General features: G+C 44.5%; 1 protein-coding gene across 1 annotated transcript in view; it reads right to left on the bottom strand.

Moving 5' to 3' along the window:
* Positions 1-23,115, bottom strand: part of SVIL (supervillin) — a 104,484-nt gene that overhangs the window by 57,302 nt on the left and 24,067 nt on the right. The window contains exons 7-15 of the mRNA XM_025930074.2: positions 10,496-10,576; positions 7,567-8,463; positions 7,005-7,175; positions 6,273-6,307; positions 5,647-5,708; positions 5,204-5,343; positions 3,256-3,351; positions 1,264-1,507; positions 244-796 (exon numbers count right to left, since the gene is read on the bottom strand). Of these exons, the coding sequence (XP_025785859.2) occupies positions 244-796; positions 1,264-1,507; positions 3,256-3,351; positions 5,204-5,343; positions 5,647-5,708; positions 6,273-6,307; positions 7,005-7,175; positions 7,567-8,463; positions 10,496-10,576 (2,279 nt within the window). The remainder of the gene's footprint in view (positions 1-243; positions 797-1,263; positions 1,508-3,255; positions 3,352-5,203; positions 5,344-5,646; positions 5,709-6,272; positions 6,308-7,004; positions 7,176-7,566; positions 8,464-10,495; positions 10,577-23,115) is intronic.

Genomic DNA, 23,115 nt, shown 5'->3' on the forward strand with positions numbered 1-23,115 from the left:
GTATGAAAGAGCTCCAGGTATTTTTATTGCTGAAAAATTGATTCATCCAGGTCAGATTCATGCGAGAGGGAGAAAGGGAGATGTGGGGAGAGGAGGATTCACCCATGATTTGTAACCAACACTAGTTACAAACTGTCTTCCTACTTGAGTTAAAAATAATCACAGACACAGGCAACCAAGCAGACGCCAAAACAGGCACCAAAAACCCAGTTGGTTTTCAAAACTGTAGGAGCAGTAACGTACCTCTTAGTGAAAACTTCCTTCTTGGAACATTCTCCACGCCGACCTTCTCTTCAAAGGGCTGCCTGTCCCTCAAGTCTGGGCTCCCCTGTGCGATGCTTTTAGCCATGGAAAATTCCTTCAGTTCGTCACCAAGGTGGCCCAGGCTTCCCCTTCTCGGAACAGCATCCTTGGGCTCCTTATGGCTGTCTCCTTCCCAGACTCTGTTAAGGGTGGGGCACGATGGCTCTGCTTCCTCACAGGACCCGTACGCTTTGCCACCATCTCCACCTGTCAAGACTCTCTTGCTTTCTGTCTCTCCAAACTCTCTCAACATTCCTCTGCTCCCACTACCCTCTGCTGAAGGCTGCCAGGCTTGGGACTTCAGAATGCTTCTGACCGGAGATTCTGGATTTTCTATTGAGGACGGAAGTCTATAGTCAGTGGCACCTGGGATGTCGTCCACAGATGGCTTTGGCCGGAGATCCCCAGCGTACATTGGAGGGACTGTAGATGCCACGGTGGACACAGAGGTGTTAACAGTCGGTGAGAAAGGAATGAGCTTTCCACTTTGCACCTGCGAGGACACAGTTAAAATGCAAAACGCTGATTCAAAAAGGCTGTGTATATAAATCCCAGTTTATGGATTGGCATAGACTGAAATACCACATGTGGTGCCGTTTCACTGCTTATCTTAGCGGGAAGCCAACCCTAGACATATTTTATATAATGCATCTCATTAATCAAAATCACCTGGGTGAAAAGCAGATTGTGAATCCTATTTTTTCTCTCCAGAAAGGACTCATTCCAGCTGCTTTCGGCAAGCAAATTAGGAAAACAGAAAAAGAGAAATGTACTTGGCATGGCTAGCTCTCTTAGGAAAGAAGTTCTTACCTAGTTGCTTACAGGTAACACAGTTTACAGGTAGATCGCCTTCATTATACCCCTAACCTAGGAGCAACACTGTGTTGCTATGTTTTAAGAACCGCAGCCCCCCTCCCCCCTCCCCCCTCCCGCAGAGGAACCAGATCACAGCGTACCCACCTGCTCCACCTCTCCAAGTGTGACTGGCTGAGTTTGATAGCGAGCATTCATTCTCCTCTGTCTCATGTCTATTCTGTTTCGGGTAGAAATAGCTTTTGAGACCGGCTGGGACAACTTGTTAAACAAGGCCAACTTCTCTGCTAAGCTTAGAGTGGAGGAGTCAGGTTCACCTTGCTCGGTAGAATCTCTGCCCTCGTTTGCCTGGTCTCTGGCTAAAGCCTTGTGGTGAGCAGATGCCTGTAGTCTGAAAGGGATAAAAAAGTCAGTGACACAGAGAAAAACCAACAAAAGCCCACTGCTAAATTGTGAATATTAACTTTCTTCCCAGCGTCACTTAATTTTGAACAGGGCTGACTTCTCCCTACAGAAATTTAAGACAGGCGTGGGCACCGTTTAGCTGTTAAGACCACGGCTAGCAGAACAGGCTGGGGAGACCAGCATTACCAATCTCACAAAGAGCAGGTCGTTAGCTCTGAATTATTTCTACAAAGTGAATTTTCTCTTTAAGGAACTGAAGTCAGTTTGGATATGCCTTATCTTAGAGGGACGTGTATCATTAGTATCAATAAGTAAGGCTAAAGGGAGTCCCAAGGCATTGCCGATGGCATATTTAGACATTATCTAAGTATGTGGTTCAGAGGTATTCTTTTCATGTTATAGAATTAGGAAATAATACAGTCATTCGGCCAACAACATATCTGTAACAAAGGGTTTTGGTTTTGGGGGGCGCCTGGGTGGCTCAGTTGGTTGGGCGTCTGATTCTTGATTTCGGCTCAGGTCACGACCTCACAGTTTGTGAGAGAGAGCTCCTCGTCGGGCTCTGTGTTGACAGAGCCTGCTTGAGATGCTCCCTCCCGCTCTCTCTGCCCCTCCCTGCTCACACTCTCTCTCTCAAAAATGAAAAATAAACTTCAAACAAGAGTTTTGATTTTCACTAGCTAAACACAAATGGTTCAATTTTAAAGATTCCTTTCACTCCTTCCGTATAGCATTTTCTCTCATAACTTTCTACCAGTAACTTGGAAAAGTGAAGGAAATTAGGTGCTGATAAGTTCCTCCAACTTTCAGGTGGAGGAGAAGGCTTCCCGTTACCTGGTCGCTGTGGATCCTAGAAGGTTTATGACAATGTATGTTTATGTCACTGGCAAATCCAATTCCCAAGCCCAGTGAACAGTATATCCTGTCTGCACTCCAATTAAATCACCAATTCACAAGCTGTCCCAGACCCGAGAGCAGGGTCAGTGTTCCAGGGTATAACGGATGGTAACGCAGATCAAGGAGAGCAATGGTCACCTACTTCGCCAAAGAGACCCCTGCTTCTGGGTGGTGACACACGTGTATCTGTACTGCCACGTGACTTCTTCTAACCTTACTTTCAGCCGTTGTGATTTGGTCCCTCACAGTAAAACAGAGCGGATATTTACATGCCGTAAGGACATACTTTCAAAACACCACAACTGAAAACTTAGTAGTAAAACATCTAAGCGCAGACACTCTGAATTATTATTGTCCCAATCCCAAAATGTCATGGCCTTGTCTCTCTATACGTTAGAAATGTATAGGATTGTTTTTAGCATGTCTTTACGATGACAGGCGTTTTTAAAAAACTGGGGTATTACTGGAATTTCAACATTCATGTTAACTCCCCATTTGCCTATTAATCTGCATTAAGTGCTAGTATTTTAGAAGAATGAAATCTCACAGGGATTACCACGATCATGAAAAACAGAAACAAAACAAGCGGGTAAGTGAGTTAGTGCGATCCTAGTTCCGACACACAACGTAAGCAGGTAGGCGAAATGGTTTCTCATGCAGGCCTACACGGAGTTAGCGGAGTCTCGCGCTATGACAAAACAAACTGCCATCCATTCCCAGAGCAACTCGTCGCTCTGACTCATTTCTCAAGCAAATGACAGGCATTCAGAGCATGAGATGCATCTGCTGTCTAGGACCTTTGCCCTCAGGCTGCATGCAGCTACTTCTGTCCAGTACCTGGCAGGCGACACAGGGCTCTTAGCTACAGTGGGACTAGGAAGTCTTGCCATTACGGGGTGGGTGGTCACAGAGCACGAAGCAGGGATAGGTTCCCTTTAAAAGCAATTGCCAAAGAAGGAACGTTCGTAAGGAGAGAGAAGAAAAGAAGCATTAAAGGAAAACACAGTTTTAAATTCAGAAACAGCAAATCAATATTTTCACGCAATTATTGGCTAAGTGTTTGGGGGCAAATTACAAAAGAACGGGAAAAGCAATTACAGACTTAGGAAATAAGAAACAGGCTACGCAAAGTAAATGGCGTGCGATTAGGCTTTGAAAGTTTGGAAAGGATCCACCCTATCTTCAGAATAAATGACCTGATTTTTAAAATAACTTAAGGGAAAGCTGATATCGACACCAGCAAATCAGTAGATAATGCCCACGTTTCGGAATGTTGTTCTCAATCCATTTTGTAAAAAATCAGTGTGCTCATATGATCTATAAAGCACATCAAAGTAGATTCGGGGCCCTTACCAGGTGGTAATTTTGGTTTATGTTTACTGTTTTACTCCCACAGGTAGTTGCTTCTTAGTTTACAACAGCCACTCAAACATGAAAAAAAAAAATGGGGCACCAGGGTGGCTCAGTCGGTTAAGCGTCTGACTTCCACTCAGGTCATGAGTTCACTTTTGTGAGTTTGAGCCCCGTGTCGGGCTCTGTGCTGACAGCTCAGAGCCTGGAGCCTGCTTCAGATTCTGTGTCTCGCTCTCTCTTCCCCTCCCCTACTCATGCGCTGTCTCTCTCTCTCTGTCTCAAAAATAATCATTAAAAAAAAAAAAAAAAAGGAAAAGCTGAGCTGCCATGAGTTCCTAATGAATGCATGAAGTACTCATCCACAAATACACCAGGAGCCTGAGGAACAGCTGGGTAAGAAGTGATCAAACAGCAGGTACACAGATGTGGGCTGCTACAGATGCCTCGTGGGATGGCCATGCCCTGAAGGAGATGAACTTCCTTTCTTCAGGAACAGTGTGTGTGTGTATGTGTGTGTGTGTGTGTGTGTGTCCAGGGGAAGCACAAAAGCAATTTTTAAAACACTGAAAGAAGTTCTCACTTGATTGAAGCAATGATCTCTGAATTACTTTGGGAAATCCATTCTGAACATATAGGAACATGTTGCTCATGTACAGAAAGTCATCAAACTTCCGAGTCATATTTTGGGGTTTTTGGTGATTATTTAAAAACAAACAAAAAGAACCCTTATCTTTTTGGGATATCGGCTGAAATGCTGATGGATGAAACGGTATCTGGGGTTTGCCTGAAAACGATGCAGGAGGAGAGGATAAGGGAGTAGGATGTCGGTAGAGCATGACTGGCCGGCTGCCGACTGTTGACACAGGGTGGTGAGTACGTGGGGGGTTCATTGTATAAATCTCATGTTTTAGGGGCACTCTGGGGGCTCAGTCGGTTATGCGTCTCACTCTTGATCTTGGCTCAGGTCATGATCTCATGGTTTGTGGGCTCAAGCCCCACGTCGGGCTCTGTGCTGACAGCACGGAGCCTGCTTGGGATTCTCTCTCTCTCTCTCTCTCTCTCTCTCTCTCTCTCTCTCTTACTCTCTGCCTCTTCCCAGCTTGCACTCTCTCTCTAAATCAATAAATAACTTAAAAAAAATAAATCTGTTTTAAATTTTCTGTTATAAAAATGATTTGAAAATGCACAGATGAACAACAATTTTAAGTTCCTCTCTAGGTTTTTCTAGGAGATACAGCAGGCAACACATCCCATTACAAAGAGGCCACAGTAAGGGAGATACCCAAGTACCAACTTCTCTGTTGGCTTCTCACTAAACCATCTCCTGATCACTTCACTTTATTTACAAGCCTCTAAATCTTTTTTTTTTTTTTTTTTTTTCCTTCAAGAAGACATTTCTCCCAAGGCCAAGAGGTCACAAACGGGGACTTACGTGGCTGCGATGGCCACTTCCTCGGTGGTGACGGGCTGGGTGTGGGATCTGTCCTGCAGCCGCCGCAGCCTTTGCTCCACGGCAGGGTTTCTGGAGCGTCTCTTTGGAACGTTTTTCTCATCAAATGATTTCTCCATTTCCTAAGATCAGAAACAATGTGGAATCCTTATAAATGTGGGCGAAGGGCACGGGGGCCACAGAGCATCTCTGTTCTGTCCCCCTACAGGACCCCTGGGAGGGCCCTCTGGGAGGGACCACCTGGGAGGCAGGCAGCATTCTCAGAAGTCCACACCCCTGCGGTGTCAGCTGGTGGTCACATCAGCCAGGGGCTCAGGCGGTGGGGGGGCGCACGGGCCAGGGCGAGATGGGAGCCAGGGGCCACGCAGGGAACAGGGGGAGCGGGGTGACAGCTTCTCTTCAAGCACTCGGCGGGCGCACCTTACCCTGAAAAGCAGCCTCTTGGCAGCAACACTCAGCTTGGCTCGTTCGTCTACCTTTTCTTCATCTGCAAAAGGCCACAAAATAAACACCGAACATCGTGAGAAAAATGGAGGTGAAATCTCTGAAAAGTTTCCCAAGGCTGACTTGGAAACCCTTGGAAGAGAAGAATGGACGTACCCCAAATTACACTTGGTAGTATTTTCCCCTCGGAGGGATCCCATCCCTCTGCTCAGTGAAAAGGTGCTAATTTCCACTGCGCTTAACCAGACAAAACTCCGTCCGGACAGGAATTTTCTATTCTAATATTTGAACAATTGAGGTTTGAGAATAGATTTTTACGAAAGGAAATTCTCATCTTCACTGTTAAATAGTAACAAGAAATAAACAAAAATCTGCTTCTTTAGCCAAACAGTCGTTTCAGTATTATACATTCCACAGTTCTCTCTCAAAAATGAGGGAAAGCTCATCCGAGAATCTCAGCTAGGTTTTAATATTTTCACAGAAAGAAAACCTGCAGAAAAGAAATCGGTATGCTCCGTAATCTCATCCTCTCAAAAAAGTGAAATCTTATGTAAACCTGGTCGGGGTGAGACGATAGAGAAGCGGTAAAAGGAAAACAGATACTTGCCCTCAGCAGGTGGCAATTCTGAATGCGACGCAGACCTGGGAAAGACATTAGCAAATAAAAATGACAAAAAGTTAGCTGGTGGGAATAGAAGATCCAAATAAAAAAGCATCAGATTAAAAGTAAAAACAAAAGTAAAAATTCAATCACACTCTCTTAAAGAGTATCATCCTGCCAGCAAGTCTCGTTGTGAACACACAGGGACAGTTGTTAATGGACACGGTGGGGTACGTGTGCACACAACCCAGCCAGGTGCACACCGTGTGGAGGCAAACCAAAACGGAGTGTAACTTAAACACGACTGATCACTGTTTAAACAAACCTTACCATTTCTACGCGCAAGCATACGGTTGTATAAAACTCAACACGACAAGTAGACAGACATTTATAAGATGAATATAAAACCCCTATTTACTTGCCCTGGAAAAGTCAGGGGATACTCACTGCGGATTCTACTCTAACAAGGGCATTAAGAAACGAAAAACATTAAATGAAGAAAAATAACGTGTCTCACTTCTTACCATCTAAATGCGGTGTAAAACGGTTAATTGTGATACTGTTCTCCCAGGAAGCGTTCTTTAAAAATACATGTATAAATATCTCTTATGGATTAGGTGGAAGAATTACGGAATCATCAGATCCATTGACACAGCACCAGGACCATCACTGTGGCAAAAATCCCGTAAGATGGCTTTCACGTTCCTAGACTGTAGAACTACACGTACGCATGCCTACCTATCTGATTCCTTTCGTTCTGCTGAGGTTATAGGTTGAGTTCTAAATCTCTCGGAAGTCTTTCTACTTTCACCAGGAGAAAAATAGCGTCTTGGTTTCCGGGACCCTCTCTCCCGTTCCACACCGGTAGGCAAGCCAACTCCTTCGGCTGACCTCTCAACCCGGGATTGGCTTTTAGAATCATTGGGAGGGAGGATACAGAAGGGAAACGAGAGACAGAGAGAGAGAGAGAGAGAGAGAGAGAGAGAGAGAGAGAGAGAGAATAAAGCAAAGGTTTATGCATCTCAGTGAGGCAAGGCCCAGACACCACCAAATCCCACTGCATGCCCCAACCATGCATGGAAAGGAGGTGGAACATTCCAGCAACCCAATACTGCAGCTCCCCATTAGTAGGCAGAAGCAGAATGGTAGTTTTTGAGCCATTTCCTGTATAGTCTGCCCTGCACACTGGTGAGCTAAGCTAACGTGACCCAATGCAGGACACCACACAAGTTGAGAAGTGAATAAATCTGCCAAGGACGTGCAAGTGACACATCAGGAGGACGTTTGAAACATCACCTACAGTTCGCGTTTCTTGCTGGCATTGACAGACTCCAGAAAGGCATTTCGGAGCTGGGCGACAGAGACCTTTGTGTCCAGCACGCCAACTTCCGTGGGGGGTCCTTCGGCTTTGGAAGTCTGTGACTCGTGCTCTTGCTTTGAAGCGGGGTCCTTACATTTCAGGGCCTGCAGCTGAGGGGGGCCCATGTAGTCAGACAGGGAGCGGGTGAGGACCTTGCGCTTCTTGGTAAATGCTTCCTTTTTGTGGCCCGTCGCCCTGGCATCTTGGGACACAGGCTCGCTCTGAACATACAGGACCACTTCCTGTCTGACCATCCTCTCAGCGGGTTGTTGCTGAGTGTGAGGTGGGTGTGACGGACTTTCCGGTTCCTTCCGAAGTTCGAAGGTGGCAGTGCTAACCGAGGGCTTGCCGAAGTCATCGCTTCCAGAGGGTTCTTCGCGGCTTCTGGCAAGCCCGTGATCCTCCAGAGCCAAAAGCGTGTCCCTGCTTTCCTCGAGGGCTTCGGTGAAGAGCACATCCTCCTCTGCTTTTGATTCACAAATATGAAGAACTGGAGTCTCCCTCCTCTCACTTTCTAGAACCTTCAAGCTGGGAGGCTTCCTGACACTCTGGGTGGCTGATGCTCCCCAGCTGCATTCAGATACATTTTCTGGGATCTCTGAGGTCACCAGCGTGGCCGTGTGAACCGGGTCTGCCGGCTGGACGTAGCCGCGGATGGGCTGTCGTGCGGAGCCGGCTGCCCTGCTTGAGACCCTATCAAAGGCCGAATTTTCTGACTGAAAAGACAAGCACTGGACAGGCACTGGCTGCTGTCTCCTCTGAGTCAAGGGCTCTGAGGCGAGTTCAGGGCTGTTGCGAGCACTCTCCTCTTTCACCAATTTTTCTCTAACCTTAACTCTTTAAGAAAGAAAAAGGATTTAAGTTGCAAAGTACAGTAACGGCTCAACGGGAAGAAAGCATGCGCGGATCATAGCTTGCCCGTGAACGGAAACCCGCCCAGAAGCAGAGCCACCGTGACAATGCATTTCTGGTGGTTAATGTCAGAAACCTACCACCTGCCAGACGAACGAGTTTGAGTCTGGTTTCCAAATGCCCGCATGGTGCAAAAACTAACTCTGCCCTCTAGAAAGCTGACAAGGGGTCAGATGCCATCCTGGGTGAGAATGGATGCCTTCTGACTACATGAATGACCAGAAGCCACAGGAAAATCCGTTAGTATACACCACCAGTATGCATGAGGGCATACTGAGGCTGGTGCTGGGAATCAGTAAACTCTCCACATGTACGGGCCTTGTGTATGGACTGCGGGGGGGGGGGGGGTGGTGGGGGGGGTGGTTCCAAGTAGACATATACCTATTGACCAAACGCAATTTCACTGTCTCCTGGAAACGTAAGAGCATTCGTGATGATTATTTTTTTTTAATTGAGCTCAAGCTACAACAAACAGTCACCCTTTCAAGAGCTCAACTAAACATTCGCAAGCTTTTTCATGCAAGGCAGACTATATGCATTCACGTTATTACTACCAGCATTACTAACAACAATTTCTACCGAGAAGAATGTTAGAGAAAAGGTGTTTGTTGAAAGAACTAAGGAACCGAATGTTTTCTCCCCTTTGGAATTGCTATTAGGCCCTTAGTTTAAAAGGGATCGCTCCGCTTGCTTCTCCAGCTATTTAAGTATTTGAGAGCAAAACCGAAATCCAGTTTAAAAGCCTCAAAGCTTCTTCAAAAGAGTAAACACTTACTAGTGTTAGCTCCTACTCATTTGTACTTTTTGTAAAGCCACGTAGTGAGAAAGGAGAAACCACTGAAGCAGGTGAAGAAGGGGATTACTAATTGGTAATCATCTTTAAAAAGTAAAACACATTTTTGGAGTGGGAAAAGTGATTTCTTAGGGAACCTCAACATTCATTTGCTAAAGATCAGTCAGCAAAAATAATTATGACGGACAGTTTTGGAAGAGAGTATTTCCTTAAATGACAAACGCACCCTGCTAAATTTGATATAAACTCCTACATGTTTTCAGCACAGGATGCAGGGTATCTGTGTATATTTCATTCAGAAAAGTCAAGGACACATATAAAAGGCAGTTATCATGAACTATTCAGGAGGGGGAGAAAAAAAGCACTTGGAGTTATTTTTCCCAGAGACTAGGCAGTGTTGGAGGTTTTCATATTTATAAGCTTTGTTAATCAAAACAAGACTGAAATGTGGTTCAAGTTCTCCTGTGGAATGTGTCCCTCTAATCAGAGACAATCTGAATGTTGTCCTCAGCTGAGGACAAAGTGACTGTTAGAAACTCAGTATATGGGTGCTTTGTCCTGCCAGTGACTTATTCATTCTTATTCCTTCTGCTTCTCCCTGCCCCCAACCTTAAAAATGAAATGAAACTTTTTTGTTTTGTTTTTTTTTGTTTGTTTTTTGTTTTTTTGTCTGCCTTTAAAACCACAATGCCCCGAGTACAACTGTGGAGAATTAACTAATGGTTTGGAGATGAGGAGACATGAAAAGCAGGAGGCTGGAAATGCTGCGCGGAGGGGGTGTTGCCAGGATAGGACGCGAGCTGGTTAGTTAGTGTGACTCAGGAGGAGAGCAGCCCAGTCCTCACTATTGCCCCCACTTGACGGTATGCGGGCGGGTGAGAGAGGAGAGAGGCCAGAAGTGTAATCAAAACGTTTTTCAGAAACAGGAAAAAAGAGGGAGAAATACGATTAGCAGGGATCGAGGGTGACTGGAGGAGAAAAGCAAACGATCCAAACGTAACTTCCCGCAGCCCCTTGTGAACACATGACTTTCAAACGCACCGTGATTAACCGAGGGCAAGAAGAGAGTTAGAGTTTGGTCGTGGGTGGAAAAGCCGGGCAAGTCAGCAGGGGCAGTAGCAGCACTCACTACACATAAGCCGAGAGTTTCAACCTGGGATATACCTGGAAGGCCAGTTGATAAGAGAAGGTGTGTCCCCTTCGGAATCTTTCTGGAGAAACCACTCATATTTGGGTTTCCCGGTACTATCATGTACAAAAGACAAAACTTCAGATAATGTCTATTCAAATGTCAACATATGTGCAGACAATTATAATGTGAAACCTAAAGGCTGTTTTTTTAAGTAAAGAATAATCCTGGCTTTTGAAAACGTATAGGCACGTTTTGTCGGAGGTTTGTATTTATTTCACAAGGGACGTGTGGCTCCCCACTAATCTCAAGAGATAGAAATAAATCTATCCAAAGCCACCACATAAAGCATTTTTCAAGTAATTTGCAAGTATTAGGAGTCTGTTCCAGTTACCCTGTCCCCACAAATACCAGGCAATTTTCTTGTGAGAGTAGGATTAAATGTCAATTTATAATCTATAAATTCTGTTAAGGTATATTGGTAAATAGCCAAATATAAAAATAGTACCCATACAAAACAACACATATCAAATAAAGGAAATAAGTAAAAGGAAATTCAAGAAGATCAAAGCTTTAATTGCTCTTAGACATTTTCCTTTTATATTTGTCACGGAATAATGCAACAAACATTAACAATTACCAATACTTATGCAGGTCAATTCAATAGATGTTAATTGAGTTCCTTCTATGTAGGAAGCGCTGGACTAGGCTCTGAGAAGTAACAAAGTTGACTCAGGCATCATCCCAGCCGTTAAAAAACTTACACTGTGGTAGGCAAGGTAACATATGATTTACACATTCATTCCTCAACACACGATTGGATATAACACCAAGTTGAATGGGATGAAGAAATTATGCCACATTGAAGACATTTTAGGACAGGCCGGGAAAACCCTGTGGTAACCATGTAAAGCAAATCACAAGACGAACAGTCACACTACTGATCTGTATCACCTAACAATGTAGAAAGAGAAAAAGGAGGGGTGCCTGGGTGGCTCAGTGGGTCAAGCATCCAACTCTTGATTTTGGCTCAGGTCATGATCCCAGGGCCGTGGGATCGAGCCCCATGCTGGGCTCCACAGTGTGTGTGGAGTCTGCTTAAAATTCCCATGATCTCTCTCTCTGCCCCTCTCCCCTGCTCTCTCTAAAAAAAATTGTTTAGAAAAAGAAAAAGAAAATTCTACACGCTAGTTAAAATGTTTACCAGCCCCAAACTGCAACTTATTTGTAAGAGTTCTTGAATACTAGGTTGGAAACACATTTGAGCTCAAAGCAATTTCCAAAAAAAAAATAGAGTGGCAATGATAATAAAGTGATCTGAATTTTCTAAAACCATTTTAGTTCAAGTTTTAGTTTAAGCTGACAGGCCAGAACCAGTCTGTAACCACTAGTATACATTTTTCTGTGACCACTGAAATCTGTCCTGTACTAGGCTTGGACATTCCCTTGTCTTTCCACACCCAAACTGATCAGCCCAGTCTCCCTTTCCCCAGCATTACAGCAATTTAGTCTGTAGCAAACAAAAAATTTAGGTGTATGGCAAAGCCATTTTGTTTCCAACTGTAAAATTTGGTCTAATTTTCTTTTTTCTTTTTTTTTTTAAATAGAGACAAACAGTATTTATTTTTTAATTTTTTTTCAACGTTTTTTATTTATTTTTGGGACAGAGAGAGACAGAGCATGAACGGGGGAGGGGCAGAGAGAGAGGGAGACTCAGAATCGGAAACAGGCTCCAGGCTCCGAGCCATCAGCCCAGAGCCTGACGCGGGGCTCGAACTCACGGACCGTGAGATCGTGACCTGGCTGAAGCCGGACGCCTAACCGACTGCGCCACCCAGGCGCCCCTAATTTTCAATACAGGAATAGTTAGCCTATCATCTGCAGCTAAGAAAGGAGGCCATCACTCTAGCACAGGATATAGTGAGAAAAGAGGAAGCAGCAGCAATCTGCTTTTGAAAACCACCCACTTAATACAATCTGCCTCCCGCACAAAATTATTTTAATGCTCAAATGTGTTTTGTATAAGAGAGTGCCTTTTAAACTAAGAAGTGCTATACAACTTTCTGAACATGACTTTCATTGATAAGCCTAGAACTTTTGGTGGTCAGCCCCACCAAAAAAAAAAAAAAAAAAAAAAAAAAAAAAAAAAAATTGATCAGGGGCTTAAGAATATGTTGGGTCAGCATCTGAAAAATGAAAATCACACACAGACACAGGAGACTTGCTGGGCTCCATTTATTCATTATGCCACTGGTATGGAATGAGCCAAAAAACCAAGTAAATACTAGCGTGGTAGCAAATACTCAAATTTTGACATTTCATGTACGATACGTATGAATGTAATGAGAAATAATCAAAACTATCCGAAGGCATCGTGCTAAGAACATGGCTCCTCCTCTCCTTCCTTCTTCCTAGATAATATTGTACTGACATCTCTGAGTTACTGCTTTTATATTTTATTTTTTTATAAATTTTTTTTAAACATTTATTCATTTTTGATAGAGAGAGACGGAGTGAGAGTGGGGGAGGAGCAGAAACAGAGGGAGACACAGAATCGGAAGCAGGCTCCAGGCTCCGAGCTGTCAGCACACAGCCTGATGTGGGGCTCGAACTCATGAACTATGAGATCATGACCTGAGCTGAAGTTGGATGCTCAACCAACCGAGCCACCCAGGTGCCCCTATTTTTTTATAAGTTTATTTATTTTGAGAGAGAGTGCATGTGCCAGTGGGGGAGGGGCAAAGAGAGAAGAGAAAGGGAGGGAGAGAATCCCAAGCAGGCTCCACATGCGCCGTGGAGCCCAATAAGAGGCTCCTGGGATCATGACCTGAGCCGAATTCAAGAGTTGGATACTTAATCAACGGAGCCACCCAGGCACCCCATGCTTTTATATTTTAGAGATAAGACATACAGAGCCCATTTCATAAGTCATGTGATTTTAAGGAACACGGGTCCAGCTTCAACCAGGAGGACCAGTGTGTCTTAAGTAAATTTACAGCAGGAATGATTTAGAACACAGTAAGGCACTAGGATGTTTGCGGTTGGCTGAGGCACTTACTCGGGAGATCTTTTCTGCTATCCGAACCAGAAAATAAGGTGAGGAGTTGGGGAGACAGTCTGACGTGGGCACTTTCTGCCTGCAGGCTGTTCTGGACATGCGTTGCCACTGTCGCACAGAACGTGCTCACTCCTTGGTTCTTCTCTTCCTCACCCACTAGCGGCATCAGATACAGGCGGTCGCTCCCTTCACCTGGCACAGTCTTCTCAGTCTCCGCCTCCCCCCACCATCTGTACCTTTGGAGTTCAGGGTGCCCACGATGGGCTCCTCTCCCCCTCCACTGACATTCAGTGCCTTAATATTCCCAGTGGGCTTTCACTTCCACGCTGACCACCTTCTCATTGTTTACCTCCACCCCGACCTCCCTTTCAACTCAGACTCTTGGACTCAACTGGCCATTTGATGCTTCCATTTGTCTATCCAATAGACATCATAAGTCTAACATGCCCCAAAACGGAACTCTTGATCGCCCTCCAAAGTCAACTTGCACTGGAGCCTTCTGTATTTCAGCAAATGGCAACTCTCCGCTCCAAGCTGCCCTGCCAAAAAATCAACCCTCCCCTTTGATTCCTCGGTGTCTCTTACACCCCACATCCAAGTTATCGGCAATACCACTGGCTGGCTGCAAAACCTAACACCTTTCACCCGCTCTATTGCTGCCCTTCTAGTTCAAGCCGCCACCGTCTCTCACCCAGATTACTAAGATGACTTCCTAGTTATTTTACTTGTTTTCATCTTTGCCCACCTATGGTCTGTTTTCAAATTAGCATCCAGATTGGTTATTCCTCTTTCCATCCCTTTTATGACTCTGCACATCATTTTGAGTGAAACCCAAAGCCCCAGTGATGGGCTGCAGACTGGCCCTGATCTGCCCACCCTTCCTCTCCCACCTCTTCTTCCCCTCCCCACCCCAGGTCCTGCCACCTCAGAGGCTCCATACAGAGTCCACTCGGGCCTTTGCAGGTGCTACTTCTGCCTAGGCTGACCCATCCCAATGGCTGCATGGCTGCCTCACTCGATGTCACTCTCTGCTCAACAACTATCCTATCAGAGGGCCATTCCTAACCATTCTATATCGAATAGCAAGTGCCAATCATTTCTCTCTCTGCTTTCATTGAATTGCTTGAAGTTTCTTCACAGCTGTGGTAAGTATTACATCTGTCACATTGCATATGTATTTGTTTGCTGTCTTTCTCCTAGGGGAGAAAGATTCACTAGGGGCAGATGAGCTTCTTGAGAGAAGCCTGTTATATCATCAGCACCCAGAATAGTGTGTGGGAAAGAGCAGGTCTCGATAAATATTTGTGGGATGGATGAACTGTTGAATGATCATCCCCATAATAACCCCTGGAGGGGTTCTTTTATTTTTATTGTTTAAAGTTTACTTCTTTATTTGGAGAGAGAGAGAGAGCGCGCACAAAAGGAAGGGAGGGGCAGAGAGAGGGAGAGAGAGAGAATCCCAAGGAGGCGCCCCACCATCAGCATCTCAGAGCCCGATGTGGGGCTTGAACTCACAAATCACGAGATCATGACCTGAGTCAAAATCAAGAGTGGGATGCTTAACTGACTAAGCCACCCAGGTGCCCCAACCCTTGAAAGTATTCTTATACTTATTTTATAGATGAAGAAAGGAAAGTACCAAAAAAAAAAAAAAAAAAAGTATTATTAACTGCCCCAGATCACAAGCTGGTATATAAAAGGCTGGGGCTTGAACTCAAGTGCTGTGAGATCCCTGAGCCTACATAGCTCCTCCAGAGCTATAGGCTTCAGTATTCTGGAAAATGAATGAAAAATGAAAGAGGAACCCCTCCCTGGCTCGAATGAGAAACGATTCAGTTGGGGCGCAGGTGTTCACGCGTTCTGGGGCTGAGCAAGGAAGGCACCAGGGCGTCCTGGCCACACCCACCACCCTGACTGGATGTTGGTCTCTCAGCCGTGCCTGTCCCACCTTCAGCAGAAAGCCTGGCAACTACCTGTAAATCCTGCAAAACCCAATTATCCTCTTCCTCTGTTTTGTTTTTTGTTTTCTCCCCATGCACAGCACAGAATCAAAGGAGCCTGGCAGTGAAGAGTAATTTGGCTCAGAGGGCACTCACTGCTGAGGACGGTGTTGGGGGGGGGGGTGCGGAAATGCAGGGGCCCAGACTTGGCCAAGGTGCGTGAAGCCTGGTCGCCGTCCCCCACCAGAACCTCCTAGAGCAGAAAATGTGTGGACGCATCAACCATTTGGAAACAGGAAAACTCGTGGGAGGGATAACCTGAGAGCAGGTGATACTGGACGTGAAGTGGGAAGAATCAGACATACCCTGAGGCCCAAGGGAATGCTTCAGCTTGACTGGGTCCCCGGCTGCCCCTCCTCCTCTAGCACACACAAAATATGAAAATGTGACATGACACCTAATTCACACAACCTAATTCCCACTTGCACAGGCACTTCTGAAGCTCAACATCACAACAGCTAAATATCAACTCGATAGTCAACATTCACGTGTCAGCCCCGACACGGGTACAATGCCGGCACCAGGAAAAAGAATTTCAGCGTGCGCACCTGACTTCATTGCATGCTGAGTAGTCACTAGGGAATCTGAAATGTAAAATCAACTCTGTAGAAACTACCTTGCAAGTCGACACCACAATCATCCAAGATGGATCCCTTTCTGATGATATTATAAACGATCGACGTTAACATTTCTTCTCTGGTTTTAAAAAAAATTTCATCATATTCTTACATGACTTTTTTGAGTTAACAAAAATGAAATAGTCAAGGAATATGATTTTACATATTAAAAAATCTAAAACTATAGTGAAGAACACAGACTATTGGTTGGTTGGCAGGACCTGGTGATGGTGGGAAGGGTTGACCAAGAGGGAATTTTTGGGCTGATGGAACGATTCTGTATCTTGATTGTAGTGATAGTTACACAACTTTATGTATCTGTCGAAATTCATAGAAGTTGACTAACAACAGTGAATTTTACTGTACATAGATTATACCTCAAAAAATATATTTTAAAGACTTAAGACTTCTAAAAAACATAATTCAGTTTAGCATTATAATCGATCTAGAGAGCAGTCACAATTAAGGATTTATTTACTTTGACACAGATGTTTGGTGCAGTTCATGGAATTTTTAAATGCAAGTATCTTTTTTTTCATTCTTTAAAAGCAAAAATATGTGTAAATGAATAAATACCAAATGAAAATGTGGGCCAGTCATTTCCACAAAACCTATCTTAGATCTTTTTTCTTTCTTTCCTTCAAATTTTCTCCCCAAAGCCCAGCGAGGCTGAAAAACCTAGTAAAGAGCAGAAAACAACCCAGAGTGGCCACTCTTAAGTGTTGACATTGGTAGAGAAGGCAAATTCTTCCTTTCGAATTAAATGCATGGCTCCCCGAAATGGTGGGTCAAAGTTATAAAACTGATTTGGTTGATTCACAGGCACTCCAAAACGATGGAACATAATGGGACTTTTTGGATTCAGTTTTCCACCACCACAGGGTACAGCCTGATTGTAATACTGACAGGTGGCTAAGGGATGTCCAAAATCAGAAGAAAAAGTCTATCATTTTGTAAAAGTACAAAATTTATTTCTACGGCCAAAGGGCCACTGTTTTGGAGAAGTAGTAGAATACCAAGTCAGTTTAAAAAAAAAAAAAAAAAAAGAACAAAAAAGAGATCACATCTGAATAGTGGCAATGATGCCTTAAGTTCATTTTCTTTCTTTAAACATTAAATCGATGCTGTTATTTAATGAGTGTTCCTTAATGCTATGCATAACTATTTTTAATAAGTAAAACTTGGTTAAAAAAAATCAACCAAGTGAGGATTTTTTTTTTTTAATTTTTTAAGTTTATTTTGGGAGGGAGAGAGAGAGAGAGAGAGCGCGCACATGAGCGTGGGAGCACAAGTCAGGGAGGAACAGAGAAGGGGACGGAGAATCCCTAGCAGGCTCTGCACTGTTAGCACAGAGCCTGATTCAGGGCTAGAACTCACAACTGTGGGATCGTGATCTGAGCCAAAATCAAGAGTCAGATGCTTAACCACTGAGTCACTTAGGCACCCCGAGAAGGGTTGGTTTTGTACAACATGAGTTGAGTGTATGATACCATCAGGCTATGGCAGCTAAATTAGGTCCTTGCAAATAGAGTCAACAATCAATGTGAATCTTTTCTATCTCAACTGGGGTAATCATTACACGTTTCCACAAACTCACCAACCTGAGTTGGTGCATTTTAAATGGAAAATGTATGCATTTTGATGTGAATTATTCCTCAATTAACAAATATGTCACTATTGGATTATAAAGTGAGGACTTCTTGGGTAACAAAAAGGTAGAAATGCAGTCTTCTTGGGGCAGAAACAGGATAAATATGTGAGTTCTTTCAGGTTCTCTCTGAGCTAACCTCAGTACCGAATGCCTAAATGCTGAGGCCTCAGGCAAGCAAGGGCAATGACAGAAGGTGTGTGCAGACGGAAAGAACTATCCATAAAGGCACTGGAGTCTGAGGAAGGTGCTGGAAGCGGCCTTCCAAAGTGGCTCAAGCTTCCAGTTCCCAGCTGGATTTGTATTTCCTTGGCTCCCGCTTAGATTCCTACCCACCACTGCTAGTACAAAGTGATCCAGTGACTTCGCTGCCTTAGCTGTGAGGCTAACCTAGAATCAGCCATTTAGGACTGGAGATGGAGTTCAGAAGGCCCCAGAAGTGTCCCTCCACGTTGTTCCCCCACATCACGATTCCCACTCGTAGTTTAATAGTATTTATGAGCACACTGACTCAAGATCATCTATCTACAAGAACTCTGACCTCAGATCAAGTGGAAAGAGCCTTATAGTATAAACAGGTGCTCCTCAAAGCATGTTCTTCTGGTTGGTGTCACTGGCCTGTGATTAGATAAAAGGCCTGCACTGGAGTGGACAAGGACAACATCACGAAGCCTGCTGTTTACGTCAGCTGACGTTTTGTTCATAGCATGTACTTTCTTGACGAAGGAAAGGGCCCACGGTTTACATGTAGGCACAAGTCCCTCACGGGCTGTGGGCTGATAAACAGTTTGCGATTTTGGGCTATTTCAAGTATCTCTACTACTGTTGGGTGACGCTTCAAGAAAGTACAGAAAACAACAGAACGTTCATGCAAAAATGATTTATGGATCCGCTCGCTATGTGCAGGCAGTAGCGGAGATGGAGAGACATGAAAATGACTCAGAGAAGGGAAGTAACCTTTGCATAAGGCCTGTGCTAAAGTAATGTTATTAGTGGATCATCCTTACCAATCTTATGGAGTGGCATAATACCAAATTCATGCTGCCATGTTCGGGGGATTCTGGCGGAATTGGTAAATCTGGGCATGTCAGCCTTGTCTGCATGGGGCTCTAAGACAAGAGGTGTAGGTGAAACTATATTTGTGAGACTCCTCATTTGGTTCGTGACCTCTCCCTCCTCTTCTCCCTTTTGGCAGAATCATCATCATTGAGAAGCCAGGCTGATAACATGAGGGCTCCGTATGCCAAGCCAAGCTTCGGTCTTATAAGTGCACTGGGAAAATGACAATCTGATAATGAGAACAGACTGGTTTGAGAGTCTAAGCACCAGAGAATGTGTAAGAGACTCCAAAAATGATTCTAGTTTCTATTACGACAGGGAGAAGTTTATAAAAACCTGGAAAGGTCAAGAAAGCAGGGCAAACAGGAAAGTAGACTTTTCTAGATATGTTCTCACTTGTCAACAGATCAGTTAGAATGAGATACCCAGATGTAATCTGACCACTGCACAACACAGAGGACCAGGATTATTTGGGCTACTTTCATCACTGCACCCCAAGATTGGACCAGCCATTTTGGCAGTCACATAAAGAATTTTCTGTCAACTAAAACTCCTAGGTCTGTTTCCCATGAACTACTATTAAGTCAGGTTTCCCAATCCTGAACTTGTACACTGATTTTTTCCCCCTCTAAGTAGAGGGATTGATTAAATTTCATCTTGTTAGTTTCCAACCCTACTGCAGGTACACATGCTCTCTTCTCTCCCGTCTCCCTTCCTGCTCCATCCTTCCTTCCACTCTTTTCCTTACCCTTACTGTCACCGAACTTGTTTACAACCCCTCCTCCAGAAACAGGATCAGCCTATCATTGATATCTTCCAGATTATCTCATGAAATGCCAAGTTAATGCCAAGGACCACGTTAATGACAAAGCTCAACCTAGAAGCACAGACTTCATTATCTCATGCCTGGGTAACTGCAATCACCACGTCAGTGGTCTCCCTAACTGGAATAAATTCTCCTTCAGACCAACCCTCCACATTCCTCCAGAACGATCTTTCTAAAACACACAATCAATCATCCTTGCTTTCAAACGCTTCACTTTCTGTTGTCCACAAGGTGAAGGCCAAATGCCTTGTCGTGTCATCTGAGGTGCCCCATGACTGCTCCCCATGTGGCACTTGGCCTCATCCCACCCCCTCCTTCTAAGTCTTCGTTCGTGCCTTTGTGCTGGGAGTAGCCTCCCCTCCATGGCTAGCAAACTCACCACATCTTCAAGGACTTAGTTCAATGTGACCACATCTCCACAGGAGGAAAACTGGTATACAATCAACATTTTCCCATGGCACCCAACCTTGATCTCTAGAACCTTATTTACCCCATCATGTTGTAATTATTTCCTATACTTTTTTTTTTTAATAATATAGCCAATTAGGAGCACAGTGCCTGGCACACAGGAGACCCAATATAATTTTCTTCAATGATTAGCTAAACTACCTCAGAGCTGAAATTAATCCATAAACCAATGCCGACGAGGTATGCACAGATACGTGGATGCCTACTGAGTTTGAACTCTACTAAACTACAAGTGTTCATTTTGTTTATAAGGGCAAAGTTCTTAAGTACCTTATGTAAATGCACATAAACTGTTTCTCTAATACCCCCGGTCTTCTTTCCTAAAAACCTCTAACCTTCGAAGGGCGAAACCAGCACACTCGCTTTTCCACGGTGTTACCTGATAGAACTGACATAAACGACGAGAGCAGACACAACGGAAAGAGCTTGACAGATGCAGGGAACTTGAGTGGATGAATAAACGGGTGATGGATACTGGCCTCAGCTTTGTCAAAGTAGCCACGTGGTCCTAACCCCATCACTTAATTCTTTAATCTTTCATTTTTTTTGTGTAGAAAAGAGATTTTTAAATAATCTCCAGGATTACTTTTGCTTCTAAGAATTTACAAGTCTTTAACGTCGGGTATCTATTCTTGTGGGGTCTTGGGGTGAGCCAACATCCCCATAGCACAGAGGTCACTCCCCTGGGAGAGGACCGTAGGGTCACTGGGGACAAGAGAGCAGGGAGATGGTGACCTTGGGTGTAACAGAACTTTCTTATGATGCGGCAACTCACCCTAAACGGTCATAGAGGTCGTGAGTTGCTCGTGGTTTGTATCCCTAAGTATATAATGAGAGAGAGGCTTTAACTCCCTGTAACTGCTAAGAGTCAACAGGCTAAAAAGTGCTTCCTGCTGCCAAAGTGAAGTCAAAGTCCAGCACAGTAGAATTAGTTTCACCCTGTGGGTGTCCAGCTCTAATTACATAACAGCTTCTAATTATACAACAGTATTCAGCTTAAGAAGAATGGTTATTAACTTAGGCATCTCATTAAAATGAACAGTTTACTTGCTTCGAGTTGCTTGTTTGGGAAAAATGCTAATGATTGCTTTGTGTCTGTGTGCTGCCATATAAGTGCGTGAGGGTGCATGTGTACAGGCACAGTTTTGCATTTAAAATCTGGCAGACATTTGAATTTAGGACACACCAGCTAGCATCTTGTGTGACATATTCATATTTAATTCAGTGAACATAAGGTGATACTTGCCAGTGAGAAAAGAAAAAGAAAAACAAAATAGGAGTGAGTTGACCATATTTTAAGAGCCAAATGCTAACAGAGCAGGGTGAAGAGATGTTTGGGGGTACAAGGGCTGAAAGGTGAAAATAGTTCTATCCCACTATGTGACCTGTTAGAGTACCCAGAGGTCTCTTCTTTAGAGACCTAGGTCTTAGAGATCTACGTTTTCCCGGGACATCTGCCCTGACCTAGAGCCTGTGTTAGGGACACTCATGCCCTGGGGGGACAGGGGCTGAGGAACCAATGCTGATGGCCAGCGGCAGCTTTTCCCCTCTATACCACTCTCTTGTAGACATTTCTTTTCTTTTTTCTTTAATGTTTATTTATTTTGAAAGAGTGAGAAAGAGCTCACGCAGGGGAGGGGCAGAGAGAGAGGGAGAGAATCCCAAGCAAGCACCATGTTGCCAGCACAGAGCCCGATGTGGGTCTTGATCTCATGAACGGTGAGATCATGACCTGAGCTGAATCCAAGAGTCAGAAGTTTAACTGACTGGGCCACCCAGGCTCCCCCTCTTGTAGATCTTTCTGTCAGGTCAGGTTAACAGACAAATAAGAAGGAAAACAATGAGCTTGAGGCTCTGAAGACCATTTTTAGACTGAACCTCTCCCTGGGAGATGAGCACATACAATCAGAAATAAATTACAAGAGCATAGCCTAAATCTCTTTCCTTCTCAGTTGGCTGAGTCTGCCTGTCACCATGTCTCTGAAAAGGCACACTGCGGAGGGTGCCCTGGTCTAGCTTCCTGAGCCAAGCCACAGGTCTGGTGTCATCAGAGCCCTGTCCAAAGGACCATCAGCCAATGGCAGCCCTCCCCAGGTCAAATTTCAGTGATGCCTCTGCATACCATGTTCATTTGCTAATGATACAATTTGCTTAGTGGGAGAAGGACTGGCTAGCATAGAAGTGGAGTCATGAAAACAAATAAAAAAAGGGTTTTCTAGAGTGGATCACCACTGGGAAATTCAGTATAATTTTCTTCTTTGCCCAACACCCAGGTCACTGACAACAGGGAGTCACAGTGGACGCTCAGGCAAAGAGCAGGTGTGGGCCCTGGGAATTAACTTTCTCCCCTCACAGACGTAACGAATACGGTACGTTTTCTTTCTTTTTTAATTACGTAAGAGGTACAAAAAGTAGCAAATTCAGCAAGAATTCTGGATTCAGGATCTCTATTAGTAGCAGGAGCTCAGAGTTTTAAAACTGAATAATCCACACGCCCCAGGTCCCTTTGAATTTTATTAACATTCATAATAGCTGAATTAACAAAGAATGGTTCATATCAGCAAAACTACCTCTCTAGAAAACACAATGCTGAAATTCTAAATATAAGGGGCTTGTCGGGATTGGGAGATGGGGATTAAGAGCTGTCTTATGCTCCGGGCGCGTGGGTAGCTCAGTCGGGTAAGCGTCTGACTTTGGCTCAGGTTACAATCCCACTGTTGGTGAGTTTGAGCCCCGTGTTGGGTTCTGTGCTGACAGCTCAGAGCCTGGAGCCTGCTTCGGATTGTGTGTGTGTGTGTGTGTGTGTGTGTGTGTGTGTGTCTGCCCCTCTCCCACTCATGCTTTTTCTCTCAAAAATAAATAGATGTTAAAAAAAATTTTAAAAAGAGGTGTCTTGGGGCGCCTGGGTGGCTCAGTCGGTTAAGCGTCTGACTTCGGCTCAGGTCATGATCTCGCGGTCCGTGAGTTCGAGCCCCGTGT

The sequence above is a fragment of the Puma concolor genome, chromosome B4 (assembly GCF_028749965.1).
Source record: "Puma concolor isolate L17-30 chromosome B4, mPumCon1.1.hap2, whole genome shotgun sequence".
NCBI classification, from domain to species: Eukaryota; Metazoa; Chordata; class Mammalia; order Carnivora; family Felidae; genus Puma; species Puma concolor.